The 21653-nt window shown below is 35.0% G+C and overlaps 1 protein-coding gene across 4 annotated transcripts in view; it reads left to right on the top strand.

Annotated features, from left to right (window-relative positions):
- Positions 1 to 21653, top strand: part of LOC149081579 (hsp70/Hsp90 co-chaperone CNS1 homolog) — a 62014-nt gene that overhangs the window by 11477 nt on the left and 28884 nt on the right. For all 4 annotated transcript variants that reach the window (XM_089238535.1, XM_089238537.1, XM_089238538.1 and 1 more), the window contains 4 exons: positions 473 to 590; positions 4400 to 4561; positions 10516 to 10593; positions 19649 to 19716. In XM_089238535.1, the coding sequence (XP_089094661.1) occupies positions 473 to 590; positions 4400 to 4561; positions 10516 to 10593; positions 19649 to 19716 (426 nt within the window). The remainder of the gene's footprint in view (positions 1 to 472; positions 591 to 4399; positions 4562 to 10515; positions 10594 to 19648; positions 19717 to 21653) is intronic.

A 21653-nucleotide genomic window follows, 5' to 3' on the forward strand; every position in this document is an offset into this window, starting at 1 on the left:
GGGTTTACACATATTTTTATTAATTAAATTCGCTTAAATTTATTACCCCTTCTGAGGTTGGCCCTGAAATTCTCTGGGCCTTGTGTGTTGAGTTGTGATCCATTATTTTTAAAAAATATATATAAACTTACATCTATTAGTGTGCACCATTCGTTTCCGTCTTAACTTCAGTGTTTGGACTTACTACACTTGTGTGTGTTTGCAGTAGTGTCATTTTCCAGTTTAGGAGGAAAATTTTCATGCCGTATTTATGCATGGTAACTTCTTCACCTCTTTCTTGGTGGGATAAAGGGGTTTTAGCTCATTTTTAATGTTGGCAGTAGTGATACTGCTATTCTGTGAATGTTTGAGTAAAAGACAGGAACTTTCTCTTGTTATTGTTGATGGCTCATGCAGCTTTAGATTTTTGATATATCATATGTTATTGTGACTTTCAATTTCTTATACTTTGTGTGTATGATTTTTCATCCAGGAGATGGCCAAACATCCATTTTTCATGGACAAACCTTTGAATGAAGGTGAGGAAGTCCCACCGTTGGTTGAGGCTCTGCAGCAACTGAAGTATGACCCTGATGAAAACACTCCAGAAGGTAATATTTCGCAATCACTGCAACATTTATTCACTACCAGCAGGTGTTATTTTTGGACCTTCTATTTTGTATAATTTTATGAGAAATGCATCATATTAAAATAGTAATGGTGAGGTGCAAGTGGTACTGTAGGGTGCTAAGTGGTCATAGCACAGTCAGGAGTGATGGTTTTTTTTTTGGCCCATTATCTTACAGAGTTAAGGGCAACAGCATGTAAATGATGATGGCTCATTTTTGATATGTAAAAATTGATTCACAAACACAACAAAACAAGCTGTAACATCTCAAATAAACAACATCCATTCCCTATGCATGCAACAAGAACAACTCAGGTAAACAGGGCCACTACTAGATGCTTGGTCACTCAGGGAAAGTGCTTATTTTGGTGCCCCCTTGTAATGTTGAAGGTAAGATTCGTGAATGAAATTTGCCCCCCCCCCCTGGTCCAGCGCCTGGGGCACGAGATCCACCTGCTCCCCCCCTAGTTGCGGCCCTGCACAGGTAAAAAAAACTGTTTGAATTGTGTTGCCAAGTAACCATCATTAGCAAAAAAAAAATGTGTCACAGGGCATCTGTCAGTAATAGGAATCTCTAAAATGAACATCTTCAACCAATGCCTTGCAAGCAATACTAGTGTTAGATTTTGTACTCTTTCAAACTGTGCACAGCTCTGGTATATTACCATGGGTAATTTATTAAACATGTAAATTTTTGCCCTATGAAAAAAATTGTCCCGGCAAAAATAGTTTTTGCCATATTTTTACCAGTGGCAAAAATTGAAAAAATTTTAAATTTGAACTCTTACCTCTTACTTTCTGAAACAAGTTATTCCAGGAGAATTTGGGCGCAAGAGGTACAGAGAGAGAGAAATAATTTGAGGAATAATTCGAGAAATAAATGGAGAGAGAGAAATAATTCGAGAAAAAGACTTTTTCAAGTTTAACAAAATAATGAATTTATCAATATTTTAAACAAGATTATTCAAATAACAATTAGCGATATAACAGAAACATTAAAAGTCTTCACATTCTCATAACGATAGTCTATCTCTTCATGTAGAAAGTCCATTCACATTGGCAGAGCAACAGCTGAACAACAGCTCATGTGAGGCATGACATCATCAACCTTGAGGGAAGTGAGCGAAAGTTACAATCCAATACGACAAGCAGGCATAGCGTATCAGAAGCACAACAGTTGTTTAGAAGAGTAGCGAGATCACTATCCAGTGACGTGAAGTCCTGATGAAGCAGGCAGATGTGGTGTATCAGAAGCACAACATGGTCATGCCCCGGCGACATGGAGACCCGATCAGGCAAGCAGGCATTGTGTATCAGGAAGCCTATAGACAGGAGCTAGTGGTCAGCAGCAAGTGGGACAACCACTACTTTGAAGCATAATGTAAACTGAGCGAGGAGACAAGAACAATCGGAACAGCCGGTGATGTGCCTTTGCACATGTGAAAATTAAGTAGAACTATGACACCAGCATTTTAGCGGAACAGGCAGCTCTCTAAGAGCTGATCAGTAAACCATGATTATAACTGTAGATGGATGAACGGAAGCAACCTGATCATCTTGTCTCCGGGAAATTTATACCTGAAAAAGTAAGGCATGATCGAACTACATAGAGCTGACCATCTCAGAAAAATACTACTAAATACATGCAAAAATATTAGACATTAAAAGAACAGTGATGCCATTACAAAATTTGTGAGTGTACTTGACAGTGAAAAATGTCAGAAAACCAGGATTATGGTTCATGCTGGTACATATCCAAGGAAACCAATAAGTGGCTCTTTGATTTGTGAAAAGCTCTTAAAATCGAATAAATAACTGGGGGTTACACTGATTTTAAAATTACTACCATGTGACGAACTACTTGTCATACCTGGGATGTAACCGATCATCTTGAATCGATCCCACAGAAAATGCCCCACATGAAAAATGTCAGAAAACCAGGATTATGGTTCATGCTGGTACATATCCAAGGAAACCAATAAGTGGCTCTTTGATTTGTGAAAAGCTCTTAAAATCGAATAAATAACTGGGGGTTACACTGATTTTAAAATTACTTCCATGTGACGAACTACTTGTCATACCTGGGATGTAACCGACCATCTTGAATCAATCCCACTCAACAGAAGTTGAGATAATGAATTCAAAAAAAAAAAATTACTTTTAATTAACAGAATTTACTAGTTAAATTTACAATTTAGAGTACAACAAAAAGAAGTTATCACCACATATTTCCTTGGATTATGATTAGTCAATCACCTTATCCAATCTATGAAAAGTACAGTCCTGGCCATATTCCAGACATCTTCTGAGAGTCCTCTGAATAGAGTAAATTTTTCCATTTTATCTGATTGTCCTAACATTGAGAAGTGGCACTTGCACCAGTGGATTCATTCACCAGAACATTCAACAGTTTTTCAAATGTGATGGCTGACCTGACCCTGGCTATCAAGCATTGACAGACAATGAAATCATTATTGCCAGTGTCAATTTGGCCCTTGCGACAATGACTGTGTTGAAAAAGGACCATCCAGTGAGGAAGCTTTTCACTGCTTTGAGACAGCTATAAAGTGATTAGAACAAGAAGAATATGATGCTGTCCAATTGCTGTCTTTAAAATATTTGAGAGATTTAACAAGGGGGAAAAAAAAAAGAGTCTCTGCTCTGAAGCAAAAGGAAATTTCAGACTTCTTTTCCTAAACTATATGCTTACTTTAATGGCCATTTTGAGCTTGTCAAATTAGACTAGTCTGTTATTTGTAAGACGTGTGATATAAAATATATACAGTTTTGTGTTTAATATCAGTTTCTTTGTTTCACATTGCTTCTATGACACTACTAACCAGACACGACCCAGGCTCTGTCCCAAGCTTTTTTTTCTGTGAATAAAATCAGGTTATCTGAAAAATCAGTTATTCAAACAACCCCAATTGTTTTGAATAATCGATGCTCTACTATTTTCAATTAAGCAGGGAAAAGTTTCTGAACTTATTCAATTAAGCAGCGTGCTTTAACACTGTCTTTTTCTTCAGAAAGATTTAAAAAAATTGAACTCAACATCAAATAAACATTTTGTTTTAATGAATTAATTATTCAAACTTATATATATATATGTATAAATCCTGTGCATTTAGGCTGAGACTGTCCTTCCCTTTGGGAAAAAATTCCAACCATCCCAAGATGTTCTTTCTCGGCAGTCATGTCTGTCTGTGAATTTAAGCAATGTAAATGAATTAATACTTTTTCAGTCTTCACTACTTTTGATTGATTCTAGTGAGTGTGGAGATTTTCTTTCCTGAAGAGCTTGGTATGATAGGCTGATAACTCTTTTTAATAAAGCTGTCCAGAATCGGCTGATAAGCAGTATTTTGGTCTCCTTATATAAACTTCTGTAGCAAAGAAAGAGAATTCTACATATTTCTCACAAATATAAAAATTTTAGTTTCACTAGAACCTTTTTTTTCGATAAAATTTCTCATGACATTGCCAATGTATTACCAAACATTTTCCATTCATGAGATCTGGTGAGTTGTATCTGAGAATTTCTTTCACATTTGTCTCAGGGACATCAAATCAAATATATTCCATCATCAAAGGATTTAACTATGTAATATCTTCAATTTGCAAGCCCATGTCCAGAATCAATGTTAAACTCTAAGCCGAATTTCGCAGGTTGGGGAGAAGTTTAAAATCAACTTTTGAAAATTATGTTATAGCAAAATTATGTGAAGTGAGGGATATAGCTGTACATTGAATGCTTTCTTCAGATTATCTGTGTTTCTTTTTTTTCTCCAGAACTGGCTAGAGTACATAAAGATGATGGCAACCAATATTTCAAGTTGAAAAAGTACAGGTGGGCTGTTGAAGCTTATTCTGAAGGCTTGAAGCAGAAATGTGAAGACAAAACCCTCAATGTCCAGCTATTAGCAAACAGGGCTGCTTCTCACTTTCATATAGGTACCAAGATTCTTCTCTTGTATAAGTTAGACTAGTTTTTATTTATGACTCTAATGCCAATTTTCATATTTTATAAAATTATATTTCTTCAGTTTGCGATATACTTCTATGTCTGTCACTGTGTCATTGTGCTAGCACACTGGGGTTGGTTGAAGTTATGTTTTCCATAGTTTTGCAACTTTGATGTGTAAAAGTGAGCCTGGCTTCCTTTATGCATATAGTGCATGCATGTTTCTAAACCAGGTAGTGGGTAGGGTTTATTTGCGCCAGGAAGATGCACATAGTGCGAGCAGGTTTTCCACTGCTGTACTAGGCCTATATATTGTATACTTTTTTTATTTGTCAAAGTGGCGGGAGGGGAAAAAGCAATAATTTTTTTTTTTAATGCTGATGCAAAGGAAAAGTTTTGATTTGGCTTTTACATTGTGGGCATTGCATTCCTTTTCATTTTCAAAAACATGTTCATGGTTTATTTGGTTGCGTTCCCAGCATTAAAAATTAGTTTCTTCTGTAAATTATTTCATCAAATCTATTCATAGTTTGAATTTCTCTCACAAATGAAGCATTTGTTCCAATTTTATTTCAATTACAGTCGAATCTCGTTATAACAAACTCGTAGGGACTGGAGAAATCACTTCGTTACTACGAAATTTTGCTAGTGTCTTGCCATAAGTTGATGAACTTTTAAGTGATAGAGCTTTTCCCTTTTTTTTTTCTTTTTCAGGGACAAGTCTGGGTATCTGTTGAAAAAAAGAGGGAGGCATTTTGTATATACCTGAATTTTTTTTTTTCTTCAGAAAATGGGTGGCATAAATTACTTCTAATGGCAAGTTGAAATTCCATTCTTTTTACATCCTTTCTCCTAAGTCCGTAGTAAGTTTTATTCATCTGTAAATAATACTCAACAAATTGATCTTCTATATAAAAAAAGGCTTTCGTCCTAGTGGCACATCAAGTAATTTTTTAAGTTCATCTTCAGGTTTTTTTACATAGTCTTTTAATGTAGATCCAGGTACTTGAAAAGCCTCAGATGCTTTCAATAGTCCCATCTCTATTTTTGTACCGCTATTACATCTCTTTTATTTTAATCTTGTTCCACGTCTTTCTATGTGACATCTGAAAAAAACCTACTTTGAAAGTGTTTGTAATATCGCCTATGGTGATAATGGGAACAATCAAGTGGGCGGTATTGGGAAAAACCTGACTCTCAAACATGGTGGCCTCCACCCTCGGAATCGAATCGCAAACCAAGAAACAAACTACACCAAAATGTAGCTTGTTACGGTCGCTATCACTGCCTCAAATTGTGTAACACTATCACTTGAACTTTATTGATTATACTAAAAGTAATGAAGCATGTTTATTAACAAATGGTATGCAAAAGTAAGAAAAAATTCCCAGAGAAAACAAAAACAAAACAGGTGTGTCTAGTTTCCACAAACAATAACTGAAGGAGATAAGCTTCATATTTCCCCTTCAGTAATATATAATATTTTTCAAGAGAAAAAGATTTATGTTTCGGTCACTTTTATGTGATTTTTTTTAAAAAAACCACTTGGTTAAAACCATGGTCAAAACCAATGTGGTTTAAACCGAACTACCCTGGAGAAAACCAAATATAGGCCTAGTATAATGATTTTTTAACTATAAAAAATATTTTGATTAAGTTCTCCTTAACCAAAAAAGAAATGTGATTGAATATATACTAAATATACTGTAAAACAAAAATATATACTATAAAACAAATTTGCAATCAATAGTGTCAATTCAAAATAGATGTTTTAGAACCATGAATAGTATTTGTCCTCCACATACTCCAATATAAAGAACCTTAAACTTATTACCTTTGAGATGTAATGTTATATACCAAATTCTTCTCACTTTATACCAGAATAAATCGTTATGTATAGCAAATAATAATGTACCTTTACGACGACCAACTGAAATTTTCACCATACGCACGAAAAGAAATTTTCCGGAAACATTTTTACTACTTGGCTCCTAAATTTTACAAAGCATTACTTTTAGAAATTCAAAATTTACCTACCTACACAAAATTTAAAAAAGCCATTTCAAATTAATCTTATCAATAGATGATATTGACGTATATTTTAATATACAATAGCGAAATTCTTATTACTTGTATGCCGGCGTGTGCCATAATTCTAACTCATCACTATCAGATAATAAATTTATTTGAATGTATTATATATGAGAGAATTGCATTTGAATATAATTAATGTATTTGTAAATGTATATAATTAATGTATTTGTAAATGTATATAATTAATGTATTTGTAAATGTATATAATTAATGTATTTGTAAATATATATAATTAATGTATTTGTAAATGTATATAAATGAGAATGTATATATATTTATAATTATTATTTATATTGATTGATGCTAAATGTATTTTCTGAATACTGAAAGTGCTGAATGTATTTTCTTTAACACTTTTCTTTAGCACTGTTCTTTTATTTACAGTTTGATCGTAGAAAATTGTCTACGGTCGACTATACAGGCCATGGCCTTTTGTCGACTAATAATATGTTATATGTTATAATCTTATGACATATCTTAAACTGAAATTTAAAAAAAATATATTGTCATCTTTTCTCCTAACTACACTGGTGAAATAAATTAAGAGAATTTGCATATTTTATCCAATTCCATGAAAAGAACTGAACTGAATGTAAAACCACTGCTTCTAGACAAAAATGCAAATCTTGTACGTCAAATACGTAAACATACACGTGTGTGTAGGTGGAGCCAGTAGAGAAAAAGGCTTTATAAGCGTGCGTAAGTTAAGACACATTTCGTTCGCTAGCACACCTCTGCGAATTTCTTGGTGTTATTTTGCAGCAATCGGTTAATTTCAAATTGTAACAGTAAAAATGAATAACCACCAACGTTTAGATGATGGAATGAGGTGGCGAATTGTGGGGAGGATGGAAGCAGGCCAATCTCAAGTCCAGATTTGTAGAGAGTTCAATTTAACGCCCAGCGTCATGTGTAACTTATGGAAACAGTTCCAGGATACCGGATCCATCGAGAGAAAGCTTGGGCAAGGTCGTCCAAGAGCCATGACGTCCAGAGAAGATTGCCATTTGTCGATTATAGTGAGTCGTAACAGGAGTGCTACAGCTTCTCAGCTCTCTCGTGACTTGTCTGCAGCCACAGGAACCCGTGTATCAAGGGTGACTGTTTCCAAAAGACTTCATTAGAGAGGGTTGTTTGCAGGAAGACCTGCTGTTTGCTTCCCGCTCACTTCTACGGACAGGAGAATCCGTTTATCATGGTGCAGAGAGCATAGAGATTGGAGTATGTATCAATGGGCGACCGTTCTCTTCACTGATGAGTCCCAGTTCAGCCTAAGCACCGATTCTCGCCGTACGTTCATATGGAAAGAACCAGGGACCTGCTACCTACACTTCAATGTCCGCGAAATCGACCATTATGGTGGAGGAGGTTTAATGGTCTGGGCAGGCATCATGTTGGATGGCCGCACACCTCTCCATGTCTTTGAAAGAGGCACTGTGACTGGTGTGAAGTCTTGGAGCCCTATGTTTGCTTTTTCAGGGGTGCAGTTGGCCTCAACGATTTTCTAGAGAGTGAGGATATTCGCCGGATGGATTGGCCAGCCAGATATCCAGACCTTAACCCTATAGAGCATGTCTGGGACGTTCTGGGGAGGGCAATTGTAACTCGCAACCCCCCTCCAGGAACCATCCAGGGAATGAAAACAGTGTTGCTGAACGAGTGGGACCAATTGCCACAGGAAATGATAAACTGCCTTATTTCAAGTATGAAATCACGCTGCGAGACCTGTATATATGTAAGAGGGGACCATACCCCCTATTAACTAATCTATTTACCTATTTTTTTGTTTATTCTGCAACCGCTGTTTCATACCTTCCGACTCCAACGAGTGTTACGCACGATCATGCGTGTGTATTATTGAATGGTTATTTGTTTTGTATTGTATCAATGTATGCACATATCAAACACATATCATTAAAATCAGTACAGTAGTTCTAGAGATAATCGACCAAGTCTTCAAATTCTCTTAATTTCTTACACCAGTGTACTAACTGATTTTGAACGATTCTCTCAATATTTTCAAATTTACCAAATTACCAATTTCAAATTTACCAGAGTAACAAGTTTGAGTTTTCAAAAGAAAATTGACAAATATTGTGTTTTTGATCAATAAATCAGTATCTTCTATCGCTCGCAATCTAGTTCAAATACTAGTTCTACATATGCGGAATCTTCAACCAGAAGTGATTTTTCATTCCAGGGAATTTTCTGCTTCTCGCACCCAGTTCCTGTAAAGTGGCGACATGCTATTTAAATGAATAGAGTGTTCCCCATTCCTATTGGTCCGATCGCTACTGATTGCCAGAGTTGAAAACACCAAGAAATGTTTCCCATTAGTCATTCAAAACCTGAAAACTAAAAAAATTGAAATTCGGGTTTTTAACCAATAGTAACTGGGTCTCCAGAATCAGAAACACACACGCAATACGTGCACACACTTAGGGGTCGTTCAAGTATGACGTAAGCAAATTTTTAGCTATTTTTGACCTCCCCCCCCCCTTGTCAGTAAAATGTCATCATCACTGCCCCCTACCTCCTAACGCATAATGGTGTGATCAGAAACATACGCAGGAGGGGCCATAGGAGCTCGTGCACCTCCCCCCAGAGGAAAAAAAAATTTTTTTTCAATGCAGATATATTTTTTTTAAAATTAAAATTTCAAAAGAAAATACCTTTATTTGTTCTTATGATCGATTTCTGTTAATCTCAATGCTATTTAAAGGGTAAGAACTCAAAATTTCTCTTTAACAAATTCATTGCCCACTCTGTAAACCATATATGGTAAACCCTTGACCTGCAGACCAAATGTGGTCCTGAAGGTTATCTGATGTGGCTTGCCCCCACAAACCTAATTTTCTAAAAAATGAAAGTAGCGGCACATTTACAAATCGCTTAAATGACCCGTGGCACAATTCCAAAGCATTTAAGTGGCCCATGGCACATTTTCAGATCACTGAACTAGGCCTCAAAGATCATTTTCATATTCAAAGATCACCTAAGTAACCCACGACACAGTTACAGAACACTTAATCCATGGTACATTTAGAGATCCCTTGATTGACATGTGGCACAGTTTTAGAGCACTTAAGCGGCCCCCAGTGTAGTCCTACATCACTCAAGCTACCTGCAGAACATTCCCAGATTACTTAAGTGATCCGTTGCATAATTATGGATCACTTGAGTGATGCGTGGCACAGTTCCAGAGCACTTAAGCAGCCCGGAAACATTTCCAGAGCACTTGAAGGATCCATGAAACATTTCCAGAGCACTTGAAGGATCCATGAAACATTTCCAGAGCACTTGAAGGATCCATGAAACATTTAAAGATCACTAAAGTGGATCTGTAGGGGACTTATCAATAGGGAGAATGTTAGTTTAGGTGCCCACAAACTAGCAAAAGGTTTTACTCGTTTTTGGCCTACAGAGTAAGATGCCATTAAGAATATTTCATATCTTCATAAAGGGTGGTTGATGACATAAGCATCATTCAAACCACCTCCACCCCCCCCCCCCCAATGACCCCTTGGAGAAAAATGTACTTCCATCACTTCAGATTAAATTTGATTACAAAGGTAGCAATCAAAAGTTCGTGTGCGTGGATGATATGCTGCTGTGGATTTTGAGTTGGCATTTTATCTCAACATAGCAAAACAAAAGTGCAGATTATAGCAGAACTACTACAGATTATAGGTAGGAAATCACAGTATTAGTAGTGTTCTTTAGAATAAGATATGATGATATTGCTTAATTATCTATTTCTGAAAGTTGTATATTAAGTTGACATATATGCATTCGTATGTTTTAATAAAAGTACTTTTGTTTTATTCTTTATTTTTTTATTTTTTGATAGGTAATTACAAAAAGTCCTTGAAAGATGCAGTGGAAGCGAAAACCCTGCAGCCAGATTATATGAAAGCTATTTATAGAGGTGCTGAAATTTATATATTCTCTCCATTTCATATTCTATATTTTTCTGTGTTATTGCTCTCTCTGTTCTTGCTGGGTTTGCATTAATTTTTATAATTTGGCTAATCAGGAAAAAATTGCACTTCAAAGTTGAGAAACCACTTGTAATCCTGAAAAATGTTGGATTATAGCACACGCGTGCAAGGTTCTCATATCCTGGGAGTCAGCCCTGTAAGCTGAGAAATTTGGTAGACTCACTGATAAGAATCTTCTACAGACTCCTCTATAGTAAATCTATAGCATAGCTGCCAAGTCTCCCGAATTTTCCGGGAGTCTCCTGAATTTTGGCCTCATCTCTCGACCTCCCGAAAAGTTCTTAATCTCCAGAATTTTTACGAAAATCACAAAAAATCTCTAATTGTCCCTAAAGATTCCATACTTTATTTTAAAAAATCCCTGCTTCTAAAAACAATTCCTAAGGAATTTCTTGTGTTTTTTTCCCCCTTTCAAAATGACGTCACACATCCTAAATGGGGTAATAGTGGGAAATTCCTTTTTCAAGGAAGTTTTACAAGCCCTCTCATGGTAACAAGAAAAGTTGTTTGTCTTATCGTGCAGGGAAATAGCTTAGCAGCCAATAGTCCTGGATAATAATTGAAGATTATAGTGATGCACATATGGTCAAAACTTTTTCTTTTTTTGAAGTTATGAATGTGCGATAACAAAACATAAATACCGATAAGCAAAAAATATTTAATCAATTTTAAAGATACTTAATCCAATGAATTTCCTTTCATCAAACGCTCCAGAAAAAGGCAGACTTTTTCTTTCTGTACAAGTTGTGTTAAGGACATAAAAATCGGTCATGGTGGAAAGACTGACATCATCACCCATGCGAAATCAAAAAAACATCAAGCAAGTGTCACAAAAAGTCAGTGTTCTTCAAAAATTGACTCTTTTGTTTCCTTCATCTTCTGATGATTTTGGGGTCATTCGCGCAGAATGTTTCTTCGCATCGTTTCTGATTGAACACAATATATATATTTTTTTAGATCACCATTGAAGATTTGGCCTCTAATTTCACTTGTTTTTTGTGTAGGGATTTTATTCCCAAGGGTTTAACTTCCATGTGTGTAAAATCCTTATTTTATTTGACTTCAGTTTTTGAGTAAGTATTTTATTCTTTATGCTTTAACTTTTATGTGTGGAAAATCCCTATTTAATTTAAGCATAATCCCTTTTGTATTAGGGAATGGTTTTACTATAAAATATGCGCGGGTCCGCACAAAAATCTCCCTAATTTTCATTTTCAAAAGTTGGCAGCTATGCTATAGTGTAAATGAAGAAAAAAAGAATGATTAGATATATATGTGTATATATATATATATATCTGGCCCTCTCAGATTAAAAATACTAAGTTGTGCATGTATATCATATAAATATTCCTTTGGGGAATTGCTAATACATTTATGCATACTGGAAAATGCTGTATGTACTGTATTTTAACGTGTATAAAGAACATCTTTTTAAACATTTTGCCAAATTTTAAGCCCAAAAAAATCAAGGGATTCTATATACACATTAAAATAAGTATATGATGTGTTTCTCAACGAGTGGTCTGCAAACTGTGGATCCCAAGTTACATGCGGCTCTTTGGCCCCTTGAGTGTGGCTCTTCCACAAAATACCACATTCGGGCGCACAGAAATCCCAGATTTTGGAGAAAATAATGTTTGCATACATTTTGGCCATTTTGTTCTCGCTCTCTTTCCCTCCCAAGTGAGGCATCTTTTTCACAGCCTTTTTCCAAAAGAAAGAGTGAAAGCCTGACGCTACTGTCATGTGACACTTCCGCGACTAATAATGTGGATCAAAACTGGGAAGTTCGGGAAAAAGTTGTTGAAAATAAGGCTTTGTCTCCTAAGGTAGTCGGGTTAGATAGACACAAAAGACGAGTCTCCTCTCAGAACATGGGGGGGGGGGAGAGAACATGAAATGCTTTTCATACTAAGGAATGTCAACCTCTACCCAGCCAGATCATAGAAGACAACGCTCCTGGCCCACCACCTCTCATGACGACTCTCCCGTGGCCACCTCTATCCATCCGCATCCAACATTGGTCAACACTGCTAGGAGCCATTCACCAGGGACCACAACTAACTGAAGACAATGCTCCTGGGCCACCACCTCACAAGACAACGCTCCTGGGCCATCACCTCTCATGATAACTCTCTATGGCCACCACCTCTCATGATAACTCTCTATGGCCACCACCTCTCATGATAACTCTCTATGGCCACCTCTCTCCATCCGCATCCAACAACAGTCATCGCTGCTGAAGCAATCCACCAGGGGCGACCATCTGAAGACGATGCTTTTGGGGCCTCTGCCTCACAAGACGGCCTGCCTTGGGCTTTCATCGATGATGTCCTCGGGCTAACATCTCATCGGACAAGCTTACAGTGAACCCATCTTCCGTACATTTCCCAGAGAAGGGAGCAAGATATCCGTAAGCCGACAAACTTTTTTTAAAATTAACAACTATCATGTCTGCTAAGTATTTAGACCCCCCGCCAGATCAATTCCTGCCTGTTCAAAGGGTTATATTTTGAGTTCGATAGTCATGTCTTAAATCTAATTATTTGTATTTTTTTGTAATGGGGCCTCATCTTTAAGTCAATTTCCTCTGTTTCATTAAAAATGTGATTTAAATTGCAATTCTTGTTTTGATGGCTTATTGCGTTGAACATTTGTTGAGATCTATCTTTGATATTACTAAATTGCTTGATAATATCAATCACGAACCTGGATGAAATTTGGAACTCCCTCCTTTTCTGCATGACCATAACCATTTTTTGATTGTAACGTAATGAGTAAACTTTAACAGTTAATCTAAATAACATTGTATCACTATTCGAAGCATGAAGTTACCTGTATTTTTCCAACCAGCTGCAGATCCTACAGGTATTTTTGTCATCAATTTAAGAATTGTAATTATTTTGTGTTGGTGGCTTTATTATTATAAAATGAAACATTTTTAGGTGCCCTGTTTGACATGGCTACAAAGAAGAAGCAGAGAAAAACGAAATATACGAAAACCGTGAATTTGAAGTTGAATTGGCCGAACCTTTCGCGTTTATTCAAAACTTAAATGGCCTTCCGACCTGTCTTATTTGTCAGGAAAAATTGGATCATAACAAGAAATCAAATTTAAAGAGACACTTTACAACTAAACACGTGTCATTTAGTACTAAATATCCTGTCGGTAATGCAAGGAAGAAAGCAGTTGAGGAACTTCAAAAGAGTCAAGAAAAATCAATTTCTGTATTTAATTACTGGATGCAATCTTCCAGCAATGTCAATATTGCATTGAACATTTCTTGAGATCTATTTTTGATATTACTAAATTGTTTGATAATATTTTTTGTTTTGTGGTTAATCAAGAGATTGCAAAGAGAGGAAACCATATATGGACTTCGAATACATAAAAAGTGTTTCATAAATGCATTCGAAGAGCTATTTCGGGATTTTAAGAACAAAGCAGATATTAAAAAAAAATTAAACAGTTACCATTGTCTGCTAAAGATAGAACAGTCAAAATATCTTCGAATATAATCAACCAGCGAGCCAAAGATCTTAAATTGGTTTCAGCTTTATCAATAGCAGTTGACGAGTCTTATGACATAACTGATACAGCACAAGTTTCACTTTTTGTACAATTTATTTCATCTCCAGGTCCTAAAGAAGAACTTTTAGGATTATTGCCACTCAAAGGTCAAACACATGGAGAGCATATAGCAAATGCGCTGTAACTGAGTGCATTGAAAAACATCCACTCTCTCTTGATAAAATTGTCTCAATTTCAACAGATGGGGGGTTCTCAGCCCCCTAACACAAAATTTATTGGGGGGTTGAAATAGCCCCCCCCCCCCGCCATGTTCTGGTGCCTATGTCCCATGGCAGTACGTTTGTTATTAAAAACTATTCAGGGACAATTGAAAAGATGAAATTTAAGGGATGGAATTTGCGCCCCTTCTGATACTACGCCCGGGGAAACCATACCCCCCCCCCTGCCCCCTTCCTAGTTGCAGAACTGTTCGTTCGTCAGAAGGAAGTTCTGTTGCACATAGTGTAGTTTTCCATGCAAAAAGCGCAATGGGATGGGCGGAAATTAGCGAAATATCTATCTCGTAGTTCCAGTAAGATTTTGAAAAATATTCACGTCTAAAAAAATGACGGGGGGAATTAATCCGTAAAATGCTACCACAACAATCGTCAAACTTTTAAATTAGGATAGACTGGGTTAAGCACCATGGGAATCGAAAAGAAGAGCGAGTGCCAAAAGTGAAAAAAAATCCGAAATGCTCCCTCCAAACCAAATGGGTGTGATGATGATGATGATCCCCCCTCAGAAGTTCTTTTTTTTTTCCAAGAGAGTGAGGAGAAAAAAAAAGGGGAGAAAACTGACCAATCCCCAAATAGCGTCTGATTTTACCTCGCGATGGAAACAAACCGGCTTGAAAGAGTCGCGTACCTCTTGAGCTGCCTCTTTCTCCTCCTTGTCTCGCTGCCCGAGTATGTGAGGCGCAGAACAAAACAGTACATTTGTTTTCGCCGCTATTTCGTACCTCTCTGCTCACATCCCCAGTATGTGTTCGGCCTAACACATCACGTACACACAAGCCATGCTCACATGTTAAAGCACACTTTATGCATGAATATGTGTTGAATTGAATTTTCAGGAAAAATCCTATAAGATGGTGATACTATAATAGAAATTTCCAACTGGTGTTCTGCAGAACCCTAGTGTTCTATGAGAGCTTTTTTGGGGCTCTTCGGCATCAAATGTCATGGAACCCTTAAAAATCTTGGAACCCAGAGAACTTTCTTAGCATTTATACTCGTAAAATTATTCTTAATTGAGAATTTTGAGTTAATGATGTCATTTGAATAAATTCAGACTGTTTGGATTATTAAGGGGACACAGGACTGTTGCACAATGAAAAAAATCTTTTTTTATTATTTTTTAAATTTTACAAGATCTTCCTGAACATTTTGATACCTCACTTTTTGTTCTACGAGTGGTAGAAATTGAGATAGATGGGAATATGGTGACACAAAATTCAAATTTCACAAGTTTAAAGGAACTTCGAGCCATGTGTCTTCATATTTACCTCATATGTTTATATGCATTTGTTATAGACTTTTTTTATCATGCTATCTACATTCAAAATATCTCTCGTGAGTCTTTTTTCCTTTTTCTTCATTGAGTTGAAGAAAAAAACTGTTACTCATACTTTTTGTTGTTGTTTACATATACTATTTGTGCATGAGTCTATCATGTTCTTTTGTGTTACATTACAATTTAGTTTATAATTATTTCGCAGTTATTTTTTCATGAGTGGTTATTTTCTAGTATAGTTATTGTTCAGTGAAATCACCCTTAATTAATTATATTAAAAACATATATAAGTTACATGAACATAGATTGTGTGGTGGTAAAGGAAAAATATCAAAGATGCGAATGTATTGAACATACTAAAAGATGCATACAGCAATTCATATCTTCAGTGAATATTATCACAGTGTGATTATGATCTCAACTATGAATATAAAACCATTTTCATGAAATGCGGAAAATTCTGTTGAAATATCACTGAAAACAATAGAGGGGCAATGTAAAATTCATATTTATGTGTAGTGTTGTTGTGTGTGATTTGTTGTGAATTCCTGTGTTGTGGTGATGTGCATCAGAAATAAGTTTACATCTAGTAAATGAGAAAATGAAGAAAATTTTCAGAAGATTTTTCTTTGAATCATAATAATGTGCTATGCACTTGCATTTGTATGCAATGAGATTTGTTGTTGATGGTTGTCGAAAACTTTTTTTGTCTACTCAAACTTTTGCACACTTTGGACATATAAGTGCTCATTTTCTAAAACAAACTGTAATCATGTTTTTTGTGTCACATTACAAATTTTTTTCTGCTAATGCCACTACTTATACAAAAAAAAAGCAACATTGTGAAGTTTTTTATCACAAAGTCAAAAATTAACGAGTCCTCGACTGCTATTATGTCAACTAATCTTTTTTGTCAATTTTCTTGAGTCAGTTGCTAATTTGCCTCAAATATTACTCACAGAACACATTAAATGTATAATACAAACTGCAAAATAAATGCAAGTAAATTTTTGTCTCATTAGTTCCCCAATCTGTTGCTTTTTTCAACTTGCTGTGTGTCGAGCATTTGAAGCAGGAGGCATCTCAAAGCATTAAAATCAGGATTGGCAAGGTTTTAGACAGTACGGTTAAAACCACGGTAAATACCTTGGTTTTTACCGTACTGTCCAAAACCTCCTATTTATAACCATAAGTGAAAAACTTTGCAATTTGATAAAGAGGTAACTTCCATAATCAATTAAATTTTATACTATGTAAATTATATTATGTTATTAATTACATTAAATATAATAAAATTTTGAAATTCAAAACAGTATATGTAAAGGGTTGCATGACTGATATCAGGTTATCAAACAATTGAAACTGAACTGTCTTGAGGTTAGATATTAGATTTATGAAAACATGAAAGATACAAGAATGGGATAAAAAGTTGTTGCATGGAAATTAGAAAAAAACAATAGATATGACTACTGAATGAAATTAAACTTACATAATAATCGAGCACTAATAATCAAGCGCAGCTGCACCTTTTAACATTCGATAACACATAACTAATTTAGCTGCCCTATCTGTGCCAAAATGATTTCTAAGATAACAAAATTTGAAAATATTCTTCCGATTGATGCATAACTTGGGGGACACGAAAATAAAAAAAACAATGTGTTAAAGACAGTCTTTTGATAAGCCTTCTTCCAGTGTTTTTTGTATTGCTGTCCCCCCATATAATAGAATTGTAAATATAGCTTGAATTTATTTTTATTTATTTATAGCAATTTAAATTAAACAAAAACTTTGGGTCTTGAAGTCTTTTATCATCATATATATAGGCGTAATTAGTGTTTGTGAAATTGTGTTCTGTTAGTCATGAGTAGGTGCTACATAGTGGCCTCATTTTCGTCAGATATATTTTCCTTTATTTATAATTAGTTTTTAAAAATTGAGAATGTAAAATAGAACGATCAATTTAAAATTTAAAAAAAAAATTTTGAAAAGTCAAAACAGAACAATTCGGATCAAATAAACACTACACCATTGATATATATTCACATCATTATATTGCTATCTAATAAAAAATAATATTTATGTTGAGTTTCACAATAATGCAATGATTATAACTGTGACTATGCGTATTTGGTACCTTCAATATAATGTATTTTTTAAAGAAAAGTGTTTGGAGAGATTCGGCAGGGTTTTGGACAATCACTGTCTTAAATACAGTACCTGCTTCATAATCATACATGAAAAATAAGATGTGAAGTAGAAATAACATTTATAACAAACTAAAAAACTGAAAACAGTGTTTATTTAAACAGTTATATACGTGATATTAATTTACTATCAGATTTCCAACTTAAAACCATCAGTTTGGTGAAACAGTTTACTTAGAAAAAAAAACAAATTACACCTTTTTGAAATATTTTTGATTTAGTTTTATTTTCTGCTAGTATTTTTTTTAATATGTTAGTATCATGAAAAAAAAAATCCAAAAGGTTTCCACATAACATTTTGAAACTTGGAGGTTGTGAACAGTTTCAGACACTTTTGGACAGTTTATCCCACGTGTCCTGTCCAAAACCAGTTTCGGACGTCCAAAAACCCAACCCTTATTAAAATGGCAAATTAAATTATGACAACATGATGACAATGTTAAAAACTGATTATATTATTGAACATTGAGGCTATTCCCATGAATCTGTGTGGTATTGGGTTTAAGAAAAAATAATTTTATCAAAATTCATATTTCACGATCTTTAAACGTGTTTTTCTCAAGCATGATATCTCATGAACTATGTTTCTAATTTCTGTGAAATTTGTCTGGTATGTGTCCCTTGCCTAAGTGCATAAAATGAACTAGAATGGTAGACATCTCTCTTCCCCCTACACTGAAATTTAAAATTTTTATTAGAATTAAAATTTTGAAAAATTTCATAAAATTTTAAATTTTTAGGTTTCTTAATTTTTAAAAATACTTTCACTTTACATATCTTAAATATTCTAGTTCATTGCACTAAACAAAAATTTTAGGACATTTTAGGACAATTTGAGTAGATGAAATTGCGCGCACAGTGGTGGTGTGTATTATAATTTTTTTTTAATTTCCAACTTTTGCTTCTAAAGAAAAACAAACAAAAAAATATTTTGCAAATTTGATAGATGCTTTATATAGATACACATACTTTAAATGTGACCCTCAAAAATTGGAACAAATTGGGTGAATTATGAATTTTTAAATATATGCTACATTTTTCTGCATTTCTCGACTTTCACGGGTCCTGTGTCCCCTTAAACTGCTGAGAAAAGTAAGCCTAGTAGTTTTCTTCTTCCAGCCTCATCAGTCAGGATCTAAAGAAATTTTAACTATGGGAAGAATTCAAGAAAGGCATTGCAATATTTTTTTCTTTAAGTTATTCTCCATATTAAAAGCAAAGCATATTGGAAATACCTTAGTGTGGCCATCTATGTAAGTGAATGCACTGAAAATTTTGAGACTCCTCACACATAGATAATATGGAAAGTGCTTTCCCTGATCAAAGACATTCAAAACTAGTTTTGATTCTGGTGAACAGCCTCATAACCATCAAGAGTTCCCTGGAATAACTTCATAATCATCAAGGGTTCTTCAAGAGCCTTTACATTGGAAACCACTGCTCTACAACAATAATCACTATGTAATGTTATTACTCTGGCGCAGATATACTTTTCATAGTGTTAATAGGCCTATATTCCATCTACAATGATAAATCATATATATGATGGGTTTCTCTGGCCTCTTGAGTATCGTTATATAGCCATTTCACTGTATTTGAATTTGTATTCATCAAAAATGTTTTTCACTCTCTACGAGTATTGATTTAGAATGTATATAATTGGGTTTTTTTTCACTTTCTGTCTGCCAGGGGCTCTTTGTTGTTTTAAATTACAAGAATTTGATGATTGCATATCCTGGTGTCAAGACGGCTTAAAGGTAATGGCTAACATATATAAATCTTTAGATTCTGTATCCTCTAGTATTGCATGAAGAACCTGCATTCCTGACAGACCAAATTTCACACTCCATGCCTGTGTAATAGGAAGTTGATTGCCTTGAATTTACAGGACTAATCTAGCTAGATTTTATTATCACCTGTATAAAATAATACAGGGTTGGGTTTTTGCAGGACGGTGGCAAGAAGTAGTAAGAATGGAATAAATGAAAAAAAAAATTGAAAATACATATTGCATTATGGATTTTACGCTATGGATTTTATCTTTAGAACCACAATTTTTATGGATACAGTTTCTCTATTTACTTTTTCATATTTCTATTAATATTATTGAAGAGGTATCTCACTTGTGAGAGATTATTGTGTAAGTTTTATTTCTAGTAAAAAATGTTTAAGCATGTTTTTAAGCATGTCATTCTTTAAAAAAAGCTACATGCCACAAAAACAAAAAACTTCTTCATTTTTCATTCTCAGTTGTCCTGTGCTTATTGAGCAGCATAACATTTCTAATGAGGTGGTGAATTTAAGTATTTTATTTGTTTTGATTTGAGCAGTACAATGCAGTACATGCAAAAAAGAAACCCGGAACACAAGGTTTATAATTAGAATTAAGCTTAAAAGTTATCAGGTTTTTTGGCTGACGTGACGTACAGTTTTCATCTTTTGACATTTCATTCACACGAGTGGCAAACATTTTCAAGAAATCATTACTTAACGGCAGGCAAAAGACTACTACACCTTCTCCCTGCTTGAGTTGCACTGCCTCGTCGAGATTGGTCTGTTGAGCCAGTCTGTTTTCCCCATTGGACAAAGTTATTTCTATTGGTTTCCCATTTTTAAAACTGATGAGATTCAAACCCAAGCATTATCCAGAGCCCATAAGAACAACTTCGGCCAATGGGGAAAACAGACTGGCTCAGCAGACCAATGCCGACGAGGCAGTGCGACTCAATCAGGGAGAAGGTGTAAGTAGTAGCCTTTTGCCCACCATTATGTAATGATTTCTTGAAAATGTTTGCCACTCGTGTGAACGAAACATCGAAAGACAAAAACTGTACTTTGTGTTGGCCAAAAACACCCGAAATCATTTACAAAAAAAAACACGAAAGCCTTTTTTGTTTCACAAGGTTTATAACTTTGGTAAGATTTTGTCATCTCTTTTTATAATCACTTTTTTATACACATGCACCTCGCCCATATTCCTTTGCAGAACTTCTAACAGATTGGTACTTGTTGGAATGTGCGAATAAATGGAATAATTTACCCTCTAAGGGTCATGAATTCTAACATAATTGACACATTGAAAAAGAAATATGATAAAAAGTTTGGGATAAATCGAGAAACTGTTGATTGGCAGCGTATTTTATTTTATCATAATCATTTCTTCGTATTAATTTTATTTTAGTGTACATTTGTTTTCTGATAATTGCTCGTATTTTGGGTTGCTGTATTTTAGTTGTGCCCATAAAAAATATGAATGTCAATTATCTCTTTTCAGCCACCCATTCAACTTTTTGCCTGTTGTGGCCTCTGTATTTGTATAAAAGTAACTTGATTGGTTGGTTCAAAGTTTTTCAACAGTTAAGTTCTATCAGTTGATAAAAGCAATTCAGGTAGTCAGTAAATCAAGGGCCATTAACATTAACCTCTGTGGCTATGTATCTCAGTTTCATGACAGTTTCCCTTGTTAAACTGATCTCTGCAATGCCCTTGTGACAATATCCATTAGGTGAATTTCAATTCCTTATAACTGCTCAGTTTGCACACAACATCAGTTTGCACACAACATCAGTGTGACATCTTCAGCAGAGTTTGGTGACACAGCTTGATGCCATGACACACTTTATGAGAACCACTGCTCAATAGAAATTGGCTATGTCTGATTCTTATTGTTTTATTTTGGGGACATTAGGGTGAA

Source organism: Pholcus phalangioides, unplaced genomic scaffold (genome assembly GCF_987345545.1).
Source record: "Pholcus phalangioides strain wild (caught in Gottingen) unplaced genomic scaffold, Ppha-v1.0 ptg000010l_1, whole genome shotgun sequence".
Lineage (NCBI taxonomy): Eukaryota > Metazoa > Arthropoda > Arachnida > Araneae > Pholcidae > Pholcus > Pholcus phalangioides.